This window comes from Salvelinus sp. IW2-2015, linkage group LG23, assembly GCF_002910315.2.
Source record: "Salvelinus sp. IW2-2015 linkage group LG23, ASM291031v2, whole genome shotgun sequence".
Classification (NCBI taxonomy): domain Eukaryota; kingdom Metazoa; phylum Chordata; class Actinopteri; order Salmoniformes; family Salmonidae; genus Salvelinus; species Salvelinus sp. IW2-2015.
The window spans coordinates 45077388-45097619 of record NC_036863.1 but is presented as its reverse complement, the minus strand read 5'-3'; the positions used below and the strand labels follow the sequence as shown (position 1 = coordinate 45097619).

At 41.1% G+C, this 20232-nt stretch overlaps 1 protein-coding gene across 2 annotated transcripts in view; it reads left to right on the top strand.

The window, feature by feature from the left end:
- The first annotated feature begins 762 nt into the window (after window positions 1-762).
- bco2a (beta-carotene oxygenase 2a) overlaps window positions 763-20232 on the top strand; it is a 107914-nt gene continuing 88444 nt past the window's right edge. Inside the window, exon 1 of one of the 2 annotated variants that reach the window (XM_070434673.1) lies at window positions 763-1039. In XM_070434673.1, the coding sequence (XP_070290774.1) occupies window positions 1012-1039 (28 nt within the window). In that variant the 5' untranslated portion in view covers window positions 763-1011. The remainder of the gene's footprint in view (window positions 1040-20232) is intronic. The other variant, XM_023969128.2, reaches the window with a different exon arrangement.

Here is a 20232-nt window from a genome sequence, read left to right as displayed (position 1 = left end):
GTTGTATGCTAGTATATCAGAGATGATCTGAACGTGTAACAGGTTTACACTGTCTTTGCGTGTAGCCTTTAGCCCATACACAGTATATGTCCGGCCATATATGTTTGACCCACTGACTAAACCGGGGAAAGTGAAGACCCCCAGAGCACATTGACTGCCACCAGTCTATTCTCTATGTCCATTTTCTTATTTTATTACAAAAGTATTTATGTTTTTCAGATATCCATAATTTGAACAGGCCAGCATCCTTCCAGTTGATTAAAAAAATACACAATATATTGGTTTAAATGTCCAGTGGATGTATAGATACAGAGAACTATTATGCATTTTTCATTATAGTGCCATTAGAGAATAGTTGAATACTAATAGTAGAGGTGTGTGTGTGTGTGTGGGATGAAAGCAATGAAACTCATTTGACCCTTGCCCCTGTGAGGTAAGCTGTACAAATAACCCAGATGTGGTCATAATCACTTCCCACTGCAAGATGACTTAGCCTAAAGGTTCAAGTTCAAGCCTAAAAGCACTACACATCCTAGGAAACAACATGCAAAAAAAATAAAAAAATGCTTAAAACTACAAGAATTGCCTGTGAGAAGCAGTCATTTCATTCAATTCAGGAAGTAAACAAAAAAAGTACTACAGTGAAACAGGACCTATCACAATGGTTCTCTGCCTCTATACATTGAAATGAACCCCCGACCCTGGTGTGATGGTCAGAAAAGGGACTGTTCTATAACTGTCCCTGTATTCTCCTCCCTGAATGATGCTGGCTCACTTTCCACTCTCTCCACCCCTCCCTGTCCCATTGTTCCTCAGCAATGGGTTATATACCAGGATTATATAATCCACCGCCTCCATATTGACTGCCAGTACAGTGTGTAGCTCACTAGCGTGCAGTGTAGAGAGCAACCAGCAAAAAAAAGCTTTCTCTATAAAAGGACAGTAGACCACTGTAGCTAACTGAATTCAACACACTGAATTATTCACACAGCAGCAGCAGTGTTCTAAGCAATGCCACCAATAAAGCTTGAGGTATCAGGTAAGGTTATTCTCCTCTTTAAAGGTTAATCCTATATCTTGTTATTCTCTTTATCTATAACCTACAGCTTCATATTACTTTTGTATCCTAGGCTACAGCTGAATATGACAGTTTTCCCCTAGGCTCCAGCTGTTGGCATATTAGTTGTTTCATAATCTACATCTTACTGCGTACTATAGCTGCATGTGATTGCTGTTTCCTAGGCTACATATTACTACATATTATAGCTGCATTTTACGGTTGTTTCCTAGGCTACATTTTACAGCATATAGCTGCATATTACTGTTGTTTCCTAGGCTACATATTAATGCTTATTATATCTGCATTTTACTGTTGTTTCCTATGCTATATTACTGCATATTATAGCTGCATTTTACGGTTGTTTCCTAGGCTACATTTTACAGCATATAGCTGCATATTACTGTTGTTAGCTAGGCTACATATTAATGCTTATTATATCCGCATTTTACTGTTGTTTCCTATACTGCATATTATAGCTGCACGTGACTGTTGTTGCCCTCGGTGTGGGTGTGTATCCTGTCCTTACTAAAAACAGGTGGCACATACAAATGGTATTCTGGAATAGCCTGTTTGACTGAAAGATAAGACATGTTGGTCATAGAGACTATAATAATGCTGGCTGTTTACTTTCTTGTTTGCAATGGGAACATACAGTGCCTTCAGAAAGTATTTATTTTTCCACATTTTGTTGATTTACAGCCTGCATTTTAAATTGATTAAATTGGATTTGTGTGTCACTGGCCTACACACAATAGCCCACAATGTCAAAGTGGAATTATGTTTTTCTTCTTTTTTTCTTCATTTTTTTTTTTACAAATTCATTAACAACGAAAAGCTGAAATGTCTTGAGTCAATAAGTATTCAACCACTTTGTTTTGACAAAGTAAAAAATGTGATTAGCAAGTCACATAAGTTGCATGGACTCATTCTGTGTGCAATAATTGTTTTTTAACATGATTTCTGAATGACTGCCTCATCTCTGTACCCCACACATACAATTATCTGTAAGTTCCCTCAGTCGAGCAGTGAATTTCAAACACAGATTCAACCACAAAGACCAGGGAGGTGTTCCAATGCCTCGCAAAGAAGGGCACCTAGTGGTAGAAGAGTATGAATAAAAAAGTATACCTTGAATATCCCTTTGAGCATGGTGAAGTTATTAATTACACTTTGGATGGTGTATCAAAACACCCAGTCACTACAAAGATACAGGAGTCCTTCCTAACTCAGTTGCCGGAGAGGAAGGAAACCACGCAGGGATTTCACCATGATGCCAATGGTGACTTTAAAACAGTTACAAAGTTTAATGGCTGTGATAGGAGAAAACTGAGAATGGATCAACAACATGGTAGTTACTCCACAATATTAACCTAATTGACAGAGTGAAAAGAAGGAAGCCTGTACAAAATACAAATATTCCAAAACATGCATCCTGTTTGCAACAAGGCACTAAAATAATACTGCATAAAATGTGGCAAAGCAAATCAATTGTCCTAAATACAAAGTGTTAGGTTTGGGGCAAATTCAATACAACACATTACTGAGTTCCACTCTCCATATTTTCAAGCATAGTGGTTGCTGCATCATGTTATGGGTACGCTTGTAATCGTTAAGGACTGAGGAGTTTTTCAGGATGAAAAATATAAGGAATGGAGCTAAGCACAAGCAAATCCTAGAGGAAAACCTGGTTCAGTCTGCTTTCCACCAGACACTGGGAGATGAATTCACCTTTCAGCTGGTCAATAACCTAAAACACAAGTCCAAATCTACACTGGAGTTGTTTACCAAGAAGACAGTGAATGTACCGGAGTGGCCGAGTTACTGTTTTGACCTCAATCTGCTTGAAAATGGCTGTCTAGCAATTATCAACAACCAACTTGAAAAATATAGTACAATGCAGGTTTGTAAATCTCTTAGAGACTTACCCAGGAAGACCCAGAATTGTAAACTCTGCCAAATGTGATTCTAACATGTATTTACTCAGGGATGTGAATACTTATGTAAATGAGATATATCTGTATTTCGTTTTCAATAAATGTGCATAACATTTCTAAAAACCTGTTTTCACTTTGTCATAATGGGGTATTATGTGTACATGTGATTTTTAAATGTATAATCTATTTTGAATTCAGGCTGTAATGCAAAAAAATATGGAATAAGTCAAGGGGTATGAATACCGTCTGAAGGATATGTTGTAACACTGTCTTACGGTATGCTTTAATGCAGAAACATCTGCTGATAGAATACGTTATAGGAATATTAGAATATCGGAATGGACATTGGTATTCGAAAACTTGTGTGAGAATTCATTTTTGTGCAAAAATAGTGGTTCTGTGGGTGTCACCAAGTAGGCTGATACTTTATACCCTATTTCATAGTTTAGGCTGTAAAGTCCAATATGTATGTTAAATACATAAAATAGGCTGAATGCTTAAAGTGGTTAATTTCGCACTGGTTTTTAGATTCCCAAAATAAGAGCTAAGACGCTAATATTTGTGTAAATCAAATCATATCTTATTTGTGCGCCAAATGCGCCAAATACATGCGCCAAATACATGCGCCAAATACAACAGTGAAATGCTTACCTACAAGCCCTTAACCATCAATGCAGTTTTAAGAAAATAGCCCCAACAAATGTAAGAGTGCACTGGTGTCCAGGTAATTGAAGTAATAGGTACATATAGGTAGAGTTATTAAAGTGACAATGCATAGATAACAACGAAGAGTAGCAGCAGCGTAGAAGAGGAAAACTGCAAATAGTCTGGGTAGCCATTTGATTAGCTGTTCAGGAGTCTTATGGCTTGGGGGTAGAAGCTGTTTAGAAGCCTCTTGGACCTAGACTTGGCGCTCCGCTACCGTTGGCCGTGCGGTAGCAGAGAGAACAGTCTACGACTAGGATGGCTGGAGTCTTTGACAACTTTTAAGGCATTCCTCTGACACCGCCTGGTATAGAGGTCCTGGATGGCAAGAAGCTTGGCCTCGGTGATGTACTGGGCCATACGCACTACTCTCTGTACTTCCTTTCCGGTAGGAGGCAAAGCAGTTACCATACCAGGCAGTGTTGCAACCCGTCAGGATGCTCTCGATGGTGCAGCTGTAAAACATTTTGAGGATCTGAGGACCCATGCCAAAACTTTTCAGTCTCCTGAGGGGGAATAGGTTTTATCGAGCACTCTTCACGACTGTCTTGGTGTGCTTGGACCATGTTAGTTTGTTGGTGATGTGGACGCCAAGGAACTTGAAGCTCTCAACCTGCTACACTACAGCTCGTCGATGAGAATGAGGGCGTGCTTGGTCCTCCTTTTCCTGTAGTCCACAATCATCTCCTTTGTCTTGATCACGTTGAGGGAGAGGTTGGTGTCCTTGCACTACACTGTCAGGTCTCTGACCTCCACCCTATAGGCTGTCTCATCATTGTCGTTGATCAGGCCTACCGCTGTTGTGTCATCAGCTAACTTAATAATGGTGTTGGAATCGTGCCTGGCCGTGCAGTCATGAGTGAACAGGGAGTACAGAAGGGGACTGAGCACGAACCTCCGAGGGGCCCCTGTGTTGATGATCAGCATGGAGGATGTGTTGTTACCTACCCTTACCACCTGGGGGTCCCCCGTCAGGAAGTCCAGGATCTAGTTGCAGAGGGAGGTGTTTAGTCCCAGGGTCCTTAGCTTAGTGATGAGCTTTGAGGGCAMTATGGTGTTGAACGCTAAGCTGTAATCAATGAACAGCATTCTCACATAGGTGTTCCTTTTGTCCAGGTGTGAAAGGGCAGTGTGGAGTGCAATAGAGATTGTATCATCTGTGGATCTGTTGGTGCGGTATGCAAATTGAAATGGGTCTAGGGTTTCTGGGATAATGGTGTTGATGTGAGCCACTACCAGCCTTTCAAAACATTTCATGGCTACAGACGTGAGTGCTATGGGTCGGTAGTCATTTAGGTAGGTTACCTTAGTGTTCTTTGGCACAGGGACTATGGTGGTCTGCTTGAAACATGTTGGTATTACAGACTCAGACAGGGAGAGGTTGAAAATGTCAGTGAAGACACTTACCAGTTGGTCAGCGCATGCGCAAAGTACACGTCCTGGTATTTTGTCTGGTCCTGCGGCATTGTGAATGTTGACCTGTTTAAAGGTCTTACTCACATCGGCTGCGGAGAGCGTGATCACACAGTCGTCCGGAACAGCTGATGCTCTCATGCATGTTTCAGTGTTACTTGCCTCAAAGCGAGCATAGAAGATATTTAGCTTGTCTGGTAGGCTCGTGTCACAGGGCAGCTCTCGACTGTGCTTCTCTTCGTAGTCTGTAATAGTTTGCAAGCCCGGTCACATCCGACGAGCGTTGGAGCCGGTGTAGTGCGATTTGATCTTAGTCCTGTATTGATGCTTGCCTGTTTGATGGTTCATCGGAGGGCATGGCGTGATTGCTTATAAGCTTCTGGGTTAGAGTCCCGCTCCTTGAAAGTGGCAGCTCTAGCCTTTAGCTCAGTGCGAATGTTGCCTGTAATCCATGGCCTCTGGTTGGGATATGTACGTACAGTCACTGAGGGGACAACTTCCTCAATGCACTTATTGATAAAGCCAGTGACTGATGTGGTGTACTCCTCAATGCCATTGGAAGAATCCCGGAACATTTTCCAGTCTGTGCTAGCAAAACAGAGCTGTAGTTTAGCATCTGCTTCATCTGACCAGTTTTTTTATAGACAGAGTCACTGGTGTTCCAGCTTTAATTGCTTGTAAGCAGGAAACAGGAGGATAGAATTATGGTCAGAATTGCCAAATCGAAGGCGAGGGAGAGCTTTGTATGTGTCTCTGTGTGTTGAGTAAAGGTGGTCTTGATTTTTTTTCCTCTGATTGCACATGCTGATAGACATGAGGTAAAACTGATTTAAGTTTCCCTGCATTAAAGTCCCCGGACGCTATGAGTGCCGCTACTGGATGAGCGTTTTCCTGTTTGTTTATGGCGGTATACAGCTCATTGAGTGCGGTTTTAGTGCCAGCATTGATCTGTGGTGGTATGTAGACAGCTATGAAAAATACAGATAAACTCTCTAGGTAGATAGTGTGGTCTACAGCTTATCATGAGATAATCTACCTCAGGCGAGCAAAACCTCGAGACTTCCTTAGATAGTGCACCAGCTGTTGTTTACATATATGCATAGGCCCCCAACCCGTGTCTTACCAGAGGCTGCTGTTCTATCCTGCCGATAGAGTGTATAACCAGCCAACTGTATGCTCTTAATGTCGTCGTTCAGCCACGACTCGGTGAAACATACGATATTACAGTTTTTAATGTCCTGTTGGTTGGATATACGTGCTTTCAGTTCATCCCAAATACCCAAAAGAAAGACCCAAAACATCCACATCAAATGCAATGTTTTTCTTGACTAAGTAACATAGAAAATGAGCACTTTTTGTGGAGTATTATTTTACCATCCTTACAAAACACTTAATACACTTAGTACTTTACTTTGATAATCTGAATCAGCTGTATAGTGTTACAGCAAAAAAACGAAATGTGCACTCCTTGGAGTCCTGAGTTTGGGAAACGCTGGTCTAGGCTTATATGTTCAGGACTATTTTCTAATAAGAGAATATCAAAACTTTTTTTTAACATTTAACCTGTCTTCTCTTGAGATTAAAGTATTGTACTGGAAGACATGAATTGCCACAATTGTTTGTTTTTAAAATTGTATTTTATTAAAAAAGAAAATATTGCCCAAATTATCTTGAAGAAATGAATTTAAGGTTACAAAACAAATTGTGTGATGGGCACTTATTCAAATCGAACATAGGTCTCTAAAATAAACAACAGATGCTCATTTAAGTTCTGGGTCCATTCCTGTTAAGACGTCATAGAACCACATCAGTTAAATTAGTGAAAGAATTTCAACATGTTTTCAATTATCTTTGTGAATTGCAGTATGTCATTTATTTATAAAGAAAACTCGAAAGGATCCTGTTGCTCCGGACCTGAAGCAAGGATATGCATATTCTTGATACCATTTGAAAGGAAACTCTTTGAAGTTTGTGGAAATGTGAAGTTAATGTTGTAGAATATAACACATTAGATCTGGTAAAAGACAATAAAAAAAAAAACATGGGTTCAAAGCTGTGTGCAAAGCTCTTATCAAGACAAAGGGTGGTTACTTTGAAGAATGTAAAATATATTTTGATTCGTTTAAAACTTGTTTGTTTACTATATGATTCCATATGTGTTATTTCATAGTTTTGATGTCTTCACTATTATTCTACAATGTAGAAAATAGTAAAACATTAAGAAAAACCCTTGAATGAGTAGGCGTGTCCAAACTTTTGACTGGTATTGTATATCAGGTTTATAACCAAAATGTTAACATTTATCTAAAAGTGAAGCTAGGTAATGGCTGCAAGGGTTAGTTGTAAACACTTGTGAGAAAATGTTACAACTAACCCAGAGTAAAACTGGATGTTTTCTGTACATGCTTTCTTTTACTTTCAGCATTCCTACAATCCAGTGGTGTGAAGTACTTAAGTAAGAATAATTGAAAGTACTACTTAAGTAGATTTTTTGGGTACTTGACTTAACTTTACTATTTATATTTTGGAAAACTTTTACTTTTACTTCACTACATTCCTGAAGAAAATGATACACTCCATACATTTCCCCTGACACCCAAAAGTACTCATTACATTTTGAATGCTTAGCAGGACAATAAAATGGTCTAATTTACATACTCATCAAAAGAACATCCATGGCCATCCCTACAGCCTTTTATCTGTTGGACTCACTAAACACATGCATCGTTTGTAAATTATGTCTGAGTGTTGGAGCGTGCCCATGGCTATCCGTAAATAAATAAAAAACAAGACAATTACTGTATGCCGTCTGGTTTGCTTAATATAAAGACTTTGCAATGATTTATACTTTGACTTTTGATTCTTAGGTATATTTGATCAATTAGATTTTCTTTTGATACATCATTTAAATCCAAATACTTTTAGACTTAAGTAGTATTTTACTTGAGTCATTGTCTATTAAGGTATCTTTACTTTTACTCAAGATCATGGAAAAGAAAGACATATAGGGAATTACTTCTCCACACTTTGAAGAGCGTCAAATTATGTAGCAGAGCAGGGGAAGTCAATCAGATTGGTTGCAAAGTTGTATGGTATATGTCATGTGACTCTGTACTTATTCTGCAAAGAGAGAAAGAAGCTACTGGAGAAGGGGTTGAGAGAGCTTCCTCATGTAGGCTACCGTAGTGGAAACAGGGTCTTCATGGATGAGCAGAAGTTGTCAGTATCTCTTGAGGGCATCTGATTTATCCACTGTGCCCGCTGCTATCCATCCCACCTCTCCAGCTGCCTCCCAGGCCACCTCTCTAGCTGCCTCCCAGGCCACCTCTCTAGCTGCCTCCCAGGCCCCTCTCTAGCTGCCTCCCGGCCACCTCTCCAGCTGCCTTCCAGGCCACCTTTCCAGCTTCCTCCCAGGCCACCTTTCCAGCTCCCTCCCAGGCCACCTTTCCAGCTCCCTCCCAGGCCACCTTTCCAGCTCCCTCCCAGGCCACATTTCCGCTCCCTCCCAGGCCACCTCTAGCTCCCTCCCAGGCCATCTTCCAGCTGCCTCCCAGGCCACTCTCCAGCTCCCTCCCAGGCCACCACTCCAGCTGCTCTCCAGGTCACTCCTCAGCTGCCTCCCAGATCACACCTCCAGCTGCATCCGCAGGTCACAACCGCCAGCTGCCTCCCAGGCCACCTCTCCAGCTGCCTCCCAGGAAACCTCTCCAGCTGCCTCCCAGGTCACCCCGCCAGCTGCCTCCCAGGCCACCTCTCCAGCTGCCTCCCAGGAAACCTCTCCAGTCACTTCACATGTATCAGGCTGTGGCTGGGAAACACCTCATTGCCTAAGAAAAAATCCAAAACAAAGTACATTGAACCAGAAGATTCAGACTACTCCAACGAGGAAAACTTTACCTATTCAAGTCCAAGGAGGTCTGGGTGCAGTGCTGCGAATGCAAGTTATGGGCCCACCAAGCCTGTGCCACATGACAGCCATACCACTGTCACAACGGTGACTCTGATTAAGTGAACATGTTCAACATTCAGTCACACACACAGACACACACACCATAAATGTCCAGGTGTTTAGCCTAGTTTTAGTTTGGTTGAGAAATACCATTTAGTGGAGGGGAAAATAATAAGCATTTTATTATTTATTATTATTTCTGTGAAACAAAATGTAAACAAGACAATGTTGCTCTCATGGTCTCAATAAAGCTGTTCAATAATTAGTGATATATCATTTAATAATTACTGATCCATGATCTCTGATTGATGCACCTTTTCAAATATGTTACAATTCACCCCAAACACTGTTACAATTAATCCAGACCATGGAGTAAATTGTAACACTTCAAATGAAATCAAATTGTATTGGCGAGTGTAGCGAAATGCTTGTGCTTCTAGTTCCGTCAGTGCAGTAATATCTAACAAGTAATCAAACAATTCCCCAACATCTACCTAATACACACAAATCTAAAAGGGGTGAATGAGAATATGTACATATAAATATATGGATGAGCGTTGGCCGAGCAGCATAGGCAAGGTATAGGCAAGATGGTATAGAATACAGTATATACACATGATATGAGTAATGTAAGCTATGTAACCATTATTAAAGTGGCCTTATTTAAAGTGACTAGTGATCAACTTATTAAAGTGGCCAGTGATTGGGTCTCTATGTAAGCAGCAGCCTCTCTGAGTTAGCAGTCTGATGGCCTTGAGATAGAAGCTGTTTTTCAGTCTCTTGGTCCCAGCTTTGATGCACTTTGATGTACTGACCTCACCTTCTGGATGGTAGCGGTGTGAACAGGCAGTGGCTCGGATGGTTGTTGTTCTTGATTATCTTTTTGGTCTTCCTGTGACATAGGGTGCTATAGGTGTTATGGAGGGCAGGTAGTTTGCCCCCGGTGACGCGTTGTGCAGACCGCACCTTCCGCCTTGCGGTTGAGGACGGTTGCACTGTATTATGCTCAAAGATGGCAACGAAGGTGTTTAGTTTGTCTGAAAGCGTGACATCGGTGTCCGTGACGTGGCTGGTTCTCTTTTTGTAGTCCGTGATTTCCTGTAGACCCTGCCACATAAGTCTCGTGTATGAGCAGTTGAATTGTGACTCCATTGTGTCCCTGTACTGGCATTTCGCTTGTTTGAATGCATTGCGGAGGGAATAACTACACTGTTCATATTCAGCCATATTCCCAGACATTTTTCATGGTTAAATGCGGTGGTTCGCAGTTTTAGTTTTGTGCGAATGCCGCCATCCATCCATGGTTTCTGGTTAGAGTAGGTTTTAATAGTCACAGTGGGTACAACATCTCCAATGCACTTCTTAACCTCTCTAGGGTACGTGAGACGGTAGCATCCCACCTCTTCAACAGCCAGTGAAACTGCAGGGCGCCAAATTTAAAACAACAGAAATCCCAAAATACAATTTACAGGAATACTCATAATAAACATTGCTAAAAGATACAAGTGTTATGCATGGAATTTTAGATGCACTTCTCCTTAAACCTTTTATGGCTGCCATCCCGCTACCGGGATGATATGACAACAGCGAGTGAAAGTGCAGGGCGCCAAATGCAAAAAGCAGAAATCTCATAATTAAAATTCCTCAAACATACATGTGTCTTATATCATTTTAAAGGTAATCTTGTTGTTAATCCCACCAAAGTGTCCGATTTCAAATATGCTTTTCAGCGAAAGCACTACAAACGATTATGTTAGGTCACCACAAAACCACAGTAAGCACAGCCATTTTTCCAGCGAAAGATAGCTTTCACAAAAACCAGAAATAGAGAAGATTAATCACTAACCTTTCATGATCTTCATCAGATGGCACTCATAGGACTTCATGTTACACAATACATGTATGTTTTGTTAGAAGAAGTTCATATTTATATCCAAAAATCTCAGTTTACATTGGCGCATTATGTTTAGAAATGCATTGTCTCAAACAAACATCCAGTGAAAGTGCAGAGAGCCGCATCAAATTACCGAAATACTCATCATAAACATTGATAAACGATACAAGTGTTAAACACACGAATAAACATAAACTTCTCCTTAATGCAACCGCTGTGTCAGATTTCAAAAAGGCTTTACGGCGAAAGCACACTTTGCGATTATGTCAGGTCAGCACCTAGTCACAGAAACCCATACAGCCATTTTCCAGCCAAGGAGAATGTCACAAGTCAGAAATAGCATTAAAATTAATCACTTACCTTTGATGATCTTCATCTGGTGGCACTCCCAGGTCTCCATGTTAGACAATAAATGTTTGTTTTCTTCAATAATGTCCCTCTTTATGACCAAAAACCTCATTTTTGTTAGCGCGTTTTCTCCAGTAATCCAAATGCTTAAGGCGCGTGCAATAAGTCCAGATGAAAAGTTTTTTAAAAGTACAATAAAAATTTGTAGAAACATGCCAAACAATGTTTAAAATCAATCCTCCAGTTGTTTTGGTCATAATATTAAATAATATTTAAACCGAACAAAAGCTTCGTCAATAGGAAAGGAGAAACAAGAAAGGCGCGTTCCCGATCAGGCGCATGGCTGATGTCTGGAAATTTCCACTGGCCTCTGATTGAAAGTGCTGTATCTCCGTCATTCTTCAGAGTAAAAGCCTGAAACAATGCCTAAAGACTGACCACATGTAGAGGAAGCCACAGAGCCCGTGAACTGGGTCCTAAGTCTTTGAATGGTGGATAGGCTTTCAATGGAAAAACAGCCTAATAGTACTTCCTGGTTGAATTTTCCTCTGGTTTTCGCCTGCCATATCAGTTCTGTTATACTCACAGACATTATTTTAAGAGATTCAGAAACTTTAGAGTGTATTTCTATCCAAATCTACTAATTATATGCATATCCTATCTTCTGGGCCTGAGTAGCAGGCAGTTTAATTTTTCGCACGCTTTTCATCCAAAATTCCGAATGCTGCCCCCTACCCCAGTGAAGTTAGTCATGAAGCAAGCACCCCCATCCTTCCTCTTCCCAGAGAGGTGTTTATCTCTGTCGGCGTAATGCATGGAGAAGCCCGGTGAGAGAGCCATGTTGCTGTTAAACTGAGAATGTTACAATCTCTGATGTCTCTCTGGAAGGCAACCTTTGCTCGAATTTCGTCTTGTTGTCAAGAGACTGGACATTTGCGACGTGCACGTTTACAGAGCCTGACCAGGAGGCCGCTCCGTCTGCCCCTTCTGCGGCGCCATTGTTTTGGTCGGCTTCTGGGATTAGATCCATTGTCCTGAGTGGTGGTCTACGCCTTGTATTTAAGACACCATGCACACCATGCATTTGCAGTTTGATTTACAAATAACAATTTGTAAAGGACAGATGTAGGTTGTTTGGATCAAGTTTTGAACACCCGATCTCTGAGAAACTAACGAAAAAGTGAAACGTTTTACCATCATCCCCAGTCTCCCCTCTATTTTATTTGGTACATGGGAATTTAACCGCAAAATGTGTTTGTATGTGCATTATGCCATCACGCACAGCCTTTTATCTGCAATAAGTCAATTTGATGGAAACACCTGTCTGGTGGGAAAATGAACATTGTTTTGATGCAGATTTCTTTTATATTTGCATGAAAATCTATCACCAATTGGATGGAAACATAGCTACTAGGCAGGTTTACACTGACCCAGGTTTATTAGACAATAACAAAAAATCATTGTGAAATGTGTAATGAAAACATCATATAGCCTATATGAGACATTTTCCAAAGATCAACAACATTTTTAGCAGTAAGAGGGTGAATTTTATTTTGGCAAACTTTCTTTGGCTGTGGTACATGCTGTCTTTCACTGGCTACTTGAGACATGAAACAGATAGGTGGGAAGGCAAACAAGCTGTCGCCAATTTAATCATGCACAATTTCAAATGAGTAATGGAAAACATTTTTATTCAACGGTGTAGACCAGAAAGCACTGGACAAGTTGATGAAAACATAGCAACTGTCTGGCAAGTCGAAAATACAAACAATGTCTTTAGTTTACTTGTCCCGATGCGATACCATGGACATATAACTACGTTGTATGATTTATGAATGGCAAGGATATATGTCATTGATTTTATTCTGTCAGGTGAGTAAGCCACAGTAAGCCTATGCGCCAGCACTTTGTGCTGGCGCATAGAAATGTGCCAGAAAACAACCCAGTGGGCATACGACATGATAAAGATGTATTTTACTGGTTGAAATCTGGCCGGTACGCCGCGTAACCAGTTGACAACCAGATTAAGACAACTTCTTCATAAATAATGTTTTACTTATTTTGCTTGATATCTAGTTTTGGTTGAAATCAAATCAAAATCAAATTTTATTTGTCACATGCGCCGAAATAAACAGGTGTAGACCTTACCGTGAAATGCTTACTTGCAAGCCCTTAACCAAAAATGCAATTTTAAGAAAAATAAGAGTAATTTACTAAATAAACTAAAATATAAAAAAGTAACACAATAAAAAAACTATAACTATCAGTCTAATTTATTTATAAAGCCCTTTTTACATCAGCCGATGTCACTAAGCGCTATACAGAAACCCAGCCTAAAACCCCAAACAGCAAGTAATGCAGATATAGAAGCACGGTGGCTAGGAAAAACTCCATAGAAAGGCAGGAACCTAGGAAGAAACCTAGAGAGGTACCAGGCTCTGTGGGGTGGCCAGTCCTCTTCTGGCTGTGCCGGGTGGAGATTATAACAGAACATGGCCAAAATGTTCAAATGTTCATAGATGACCAGCAGGGTCAAATAATACTAATCACAGTGGAGCAGCAGCACGACCAGGTGGACTGGGGACAGCAAGGAGTCATCAGGCCAGGTAGTCCTGAGGCATGGTCCTAGGGCTCAGGTCCTCCGAGAGAAGAGAAAGAGAGAGAATTAGAGGGAGCATACTTAAATTCACAAAGGACACCGGATAATAAAGGAGACCCTAGCCCCCTGACACAAACTATTGCAGCATTATTACTGGAGGCTGAGACAGGAGGGGTCGGGAGACACTGTGGCCCCGCCCGACTATAGTCCCGGACAGGGCCAACCAGGCAGGATATAACCCCACCCACTTTGCCAAAGCACAGCCCCCACACCACTAGAGGGATATCTTCAACCACCAACTTACTACCCTGAGACAAGGCCGAGTATAGCCCACGAAGATCTCCCCCACGGCACGAACCCAAGGGGGGCCCCAACCCAGACAGGAAGATCACGTCAGAGACTCAACCCACTCAAGTGACACACCCTTCCTAGGGATGGCATAGAAGAGCACCAGTAAGCCAGTGACTCAGCCCCCGTAATAGGGTTAGAGGCAGAGAATCCCAGTGGAGAGAGGGGAACCGGCCAGGCAGAGTCAGCAAGGGTAGTTTGTCGCGCCAGTGCCTTTCTGTTCACCTTCACACCCCTGTCTCTGACCATTTATCTACTCAAAAAATACAAACAAATCTATATAAACGTGTGCAAAGTGTTTGTGGGCTTTGCTACCATTGCGTGTAAGACACTAGAACCATTACAGTTATACAAATTGGAGTAATGTTATTTTTCAGCAGGTATTGCAGGATTCAGCTTAGCACACTTGGCAAACAACTGCTGGCAGAGCACACCAAAGCAGTGTGGGGTCTTGCGTCATACTGTACCCAGTCAACACACTGGGCTCGAGCCTTTTCCTTTTGAGACCCGGGTGACTCAGACTCGGCATGGGGCTTCATGCAGGCCGAGCTCTTCCTGAATACATTTGATATATTTCACCTCCAAGTCATCGAATTTACTAGGTCATTAAAACCTCAAATTTGTGACAGTCACTGTGGTCCTATAGCTATCAGAGATGGTCCCGATTTTGGACTTCATGTTACACAATACATATATGTTTTGTTCGATAAAGTTCATATTTATATCCAAAAACCTCTGTTTATATTAGCGACATGTTCAGAAATGCCTCCAAAATATCCGTAGAAATTGCAGAGAGCCACATCAAATAACAGAAATACTCATCATAAACTTTGATGAAAGATACATGTTTTACATAGAATTAAAGATAAACTTGTTCTTAATGCAACCGCTGTGTCAGATTTCAAAAAAGCTTTACGGCAAAAAAACAATATTCAATAATCTGAGAACAGCGTTCAGCCACAAAAGGAAGCCATACAGTTACCCGCCAAATTGTGGAGTCAACAAAAGTCATAAATAGCATTATAAATCTTCACTTACCTTTGCTGATCTTCGTCGGAATGCACTCCCAGGACTCACACTTCCACAAGAAATGTTTGTTTTGTTCAGTAATGTCCATCATTATGTGCAAATAGCTACTTTTGTTAGCGTGTTTGGTAAACAAATCCAAAGTCACGAAGCGCGTTCACTAAAAGCAGACGAAATGTCAAAAAGTTCCGTAACAGTCATTAGAAACATGTCAAACGATGTATTGAATCAATCTTTAGTATGTTTTTAACATAAATCTTCAATAATGTTCCAACTGGAGAATTCCATTGTTTTCAGAAGTGCGATGGAACAGAGCTCCCTCTCATGTGAAAGCGCATGGTCCGAGCATGGTCAGCTCATGGCAGACCTTACTCATTCCTCACTCCTTCGGCCCCACTTCACAGTAGAAGCATCAGACAAAGTTCTAACGACTGTTGACATCTAGTGGAAGCCGTAGGAAGTGCAAACTGACCCATATCCCACTGTGTATTCGATAGGCGATGAGTTGAAAACATACAAACCTCAGATTTCCCACTTCCTGGTTGGATTTTTTTCTCAGGTTTTTGCCTGCCATAGGAGTTCTGTTATACTCACAGACATCATTCAAACAGTTTTAGAAACTTCAGAGTGTTTTCTATCCAATACTAATAATAATATGCATATATTAGCAACTGGGACTGAGGAGCAGGCAGTTTACTCTGGGCACCTCTGGGCATCTTTTCATCCAAGCTACTCAATACTGCCACTGCAGCCATAAGAAGTTAACATGCATGAAACCAAGGCTTTTACGGTTACAGAAGTCAACAAATGAGAGCGCCTGGGAAATGGAAGTGGAGCTAGGCACTGCAGGGCCTGGATTAACCTCTACATCACCAGAGGAACAGAGGAGGAGTAGGATAAAGGTACGGCTAAAGGCTACAAGAACTGGTCATCTAGTGCATTCGGAACAGAGAGTAAAAAGAGCAGGTTTCTTGTTGCGGAAGAATAGATTCAAGGCATAATGTACAGACAAAGGTATGGTAGGATGTGAATACAGTGGAGGTAAACCTAGGCATTGAGTGACAATGAGAGAGGTTGTCTCTAGAGACACCATTTAAACCAGGTGAGGTCACCGCATGTGTCGGAGGTGGAACAAAAGGGCTAGCTAAGGCATATTGAGCAGGGCTGGAGGCTCTACAGTGAAATAAGACAATAATGACTAACCAAAACAGCAATGGACAAGGCATATTGACATTAGGGAGAGGCCTAGCCTATAGTAAGCTGATGGAATCCTCTTCTTTTTAATCAAGGCAATCGGTCTGTTTTCTCACACAATTGCAAAGCCTAGAGAAATGTTGAGCAACATGAGCTCATGGGCTCTCATGAAGTGTTTGATTCGATTTTTGATCACATTTGCAATGATGTCAGGGTGATTAGAGGGACAATAGAGTGCTGAGTACCAGGCAGTTAGCAAGTTTGGTAGGCTACTAATGACCATCAGCAGCATCAGAGCTTGGAGAGGCCTAATTTACCATGACTAAACAGTCACATGGAATTTGACTGCCTTCATGACTCGTGACTGCCAGTGTGGCAGTAATATAGTCACCGTAACAGCTCTACCCCTTGATATTGTGCATCTGAAGCAGAGAATAGCTTTACTCACACATTGTTTACATTTGTCAGCTATATGTTCAATTTAAATACAATACCAGTCGACAATGTATGAAGCTAATCATTATAATATATTTTGTACATTACTTGTGCTGCAACTAAATTGTTCAGTACAAATCCAACCCTTGTAATTTAGGTGGTGAAATGTCTGGAAAGAGGAGATAATGGGATGATTCTTAGCTTAAAACATACAACTACTACTACCAAGACTACCACAACAATGACATTGTCTATGCTAAATGTGTAAAACGTGTAAAAGAAAGACAATAGTTGGGCTATAAGAAATACTTTTTATTCAATGGGGCTAGGCAAAGCAGAGATGACAACATTTCATTTCACCCATACAATAATGTAGCATATTATTAAAGTACAGGATTTTACAAGTTCCAAATTACATTGTATATATTCATACAGTTTAAGGGGGCACTTTTGTCTTGACACCAAGGTGAAGGTAATCTCTACTTAAATGGCACAACAGAACCATTCAGATTGTCCAAAGTACAGCATATGACAACCATCTCATATAACTGAGGGATGTCTCCTTTCATATCTGGAAAAGAACAGATAAGTAGAAACTGATGCTGTTGCAGCATTACTCATCTTCACAGTGGGAATCCAGTTGACATGGGTGTCTTGAAATGAGAAGCACACCTGATGTTAGAATATCACTTCTTCAGGTTACCTATATCATCAGGGCTTTGAAGTCCTTGGTTGTTAATTAATTAATTCAGGTGTTTTATTGTCATATAAATATTAAATATATTGTTGGGCAGGAACAACCAATAGTCAACACATCAAGTTGTCCTATCCCATTGAGGCATTTGTCGTATAATGTCATGTCCTTACATTTTCCCTCTTATGCATAGAGTTCTCAAAAAGTATAATTGAGTTATCATATGAATGTATGATAACCACTGGAGTTTTTTTGGGACAATAATATCCATCCACCAGGCTACTGTATGTAGACATCATATTGTACAATTTGTGTCTCCCCTTTTCATGGTCATGGCTAGAAGGGATCCAGCTTTTGTAAAATGAACATAATGTTTGACATTTCATAGCAGATTAGGAAAATGTAAACAGCAGGATAGGAGAATTAAGTTAAGGGTTAGTTAGGTTAGCTCAAATGCAAAATTTGACAAAAGCTGCTTTTGTCAAAAAGCATTTGACAAAAGCTGGATCCCTTTTAGTCAGGACCCCTTTTCGGCCTAGAGCACATGGTTGCTTTCAAGACAAGGTCGCTTTTATTTATCTGTTGTCAGTGTCAGAAGAGTAGGCCTGTACAAACATCGTATTTAAAAAGAATCTGCTAATGCCATATAAAGTGTAGTAGAATTGCATGAAAGGTTAATCAAAGGCCACATTCTTCCCCGAAACTTGAAACTCAGGTGACACATGCTAATAGCTAGACTACAAGCTATCAAGCTAGCTAGCTCATTTTGGCTAATTTAGGGTAGGTGTTTAACACCTGGTTAGCATAACGGTTAAATTAAACTTGGAATTGATCAGACTTGACTTACCAGTGATGAAATAAACGTGGCAAACCCTGTATTGACAGCTGTCTGGGTTCAGGTCTTGACGGGCAAAAAGGTTTCTTAGCTTTTCTGACCGTTCTTGAGTCTTATCTCATTGGTGTCACCAATGGTGTTTCATGATTGTGGGACATCTGTAAATGTATATTTTTTCCTGTTTTCTTTCCTGCGTTGTTAGAGCAGCCAAATACACCACAGAAAATGACCGTGGTGATGAATCAACTAGTTTTAGTCACTGTTATCATGCAGTTGTGGTAGCTCCTCGGCTGTTGTCAGAATATTTAATGTGGTGGTCTTCCAACATGGCCGCCAGGAAGCCATAAAAGCTTAACAAAGAAGAACCAGAAGTTCCAGCTAAAACACTAGGCTCGTCAGTTAAGAACAAATTCTTATTTACAATGATGGCCTACCCAGGCCAAACCCGAACGACGCTGGGCCAATTGTGCGCCGCCCTATGGGACTCCCTATCATGGCCGGTTGTGATACAGCCTGGAATCAAATCAGGGTCTGTAGTGACGACTCTAGCACTGAGATGAAGTGCCGTAGATCACTGCGCCACTCGGGAGCCCTATATGCAAATAGATAATTTGTATATATGGATCTGTGACATTTACTTTGAACAGGACTGTGTTTACAGCTGTGATCATGAGCAGATGCGCTTGTTTTGAGATCAAAGAGCTGCATGTCGCCCAGTGTGCACATGTTGTTCATATCCTTTGCTAGTTAGTGAGTTATTAGACCGTGTGTAGTCAGCAATGAGGGAGTGATTGCTTCCTACAAGAGCACAAAATGTGTACATTTCTAGACATTGTTGAAAAGCAAGTCAGGTAAAAGTTTTTTTTCTTAAAGGGCCAGTGTTGTATTTTGAGATGGGCTTGAATAGGCTAAGTAGCCAATAGGCAGAGGGTAGCATAATTTGTCTGATTCTCTGCAATAATGGTATGGGAATAATAACGCTTTTTATTTTGTAAAGTGGTTTCTTGCAACATACACTTTTTTTCCAGTCACCTCTATCAGGTTTGAAGGTAAGACCCAGATGCAGACCACGTTGAATAAACAATAGTTTAATGTTCCAACAGGGGCAGGCAATAGACAGGCAGGGGTCAGTAAACCAGAGGTGGGGCAACAGTACCGGGCGGCAGGCAGGCTCAGGCAGAGGTCGGTAATCCAGAGGGGGGAAAAGGTAGAGGTCGGCAGGGTCAGGGGCAGGCAGCGTGGTCAGGCAGGCGGGCTCGGAGTTGGGACAGGCAAGGTTCGAAACCAGGAGGGCGAGAAAAGAGAGACTGGAAAAAGAAGGAGCTGAGACACAAAATGCTGGTTGACTTGACAAACAAGACGAACTGGCAACAAACAGAGAACACAGGTATAAATACTCAGGGGATAATGGGGAAATGTTAGGTTAGATTACTCGTTGGTTATTATTGCATTGTTGGAACTAGAAGCACAAGCATTTCGCTACACTCGCATTAACATCTGATAACCATGTGTATGTGACAAATAAAATGTGATTTGATTTGAAGATAGCTGACACCTGGACAGGGGTGGAGACAATCACATAGACAGGTGAAACAGATCAGGGTGTGACAACCTCCTTGTTCGAAGGACAAGTGGATAAACAGGTTAATGTCAAGCCCTGCATGTTTTTTTCCCCCCAAAGTCTAATGGAATATAGGCCTACATTGAACTCCACACATTGGCTGCTACTGTAGGCTGAATGATAGAACAGATATTTCATGTTATTAAAATGTTATGCATTTTCTCCATCGTTTTCGAT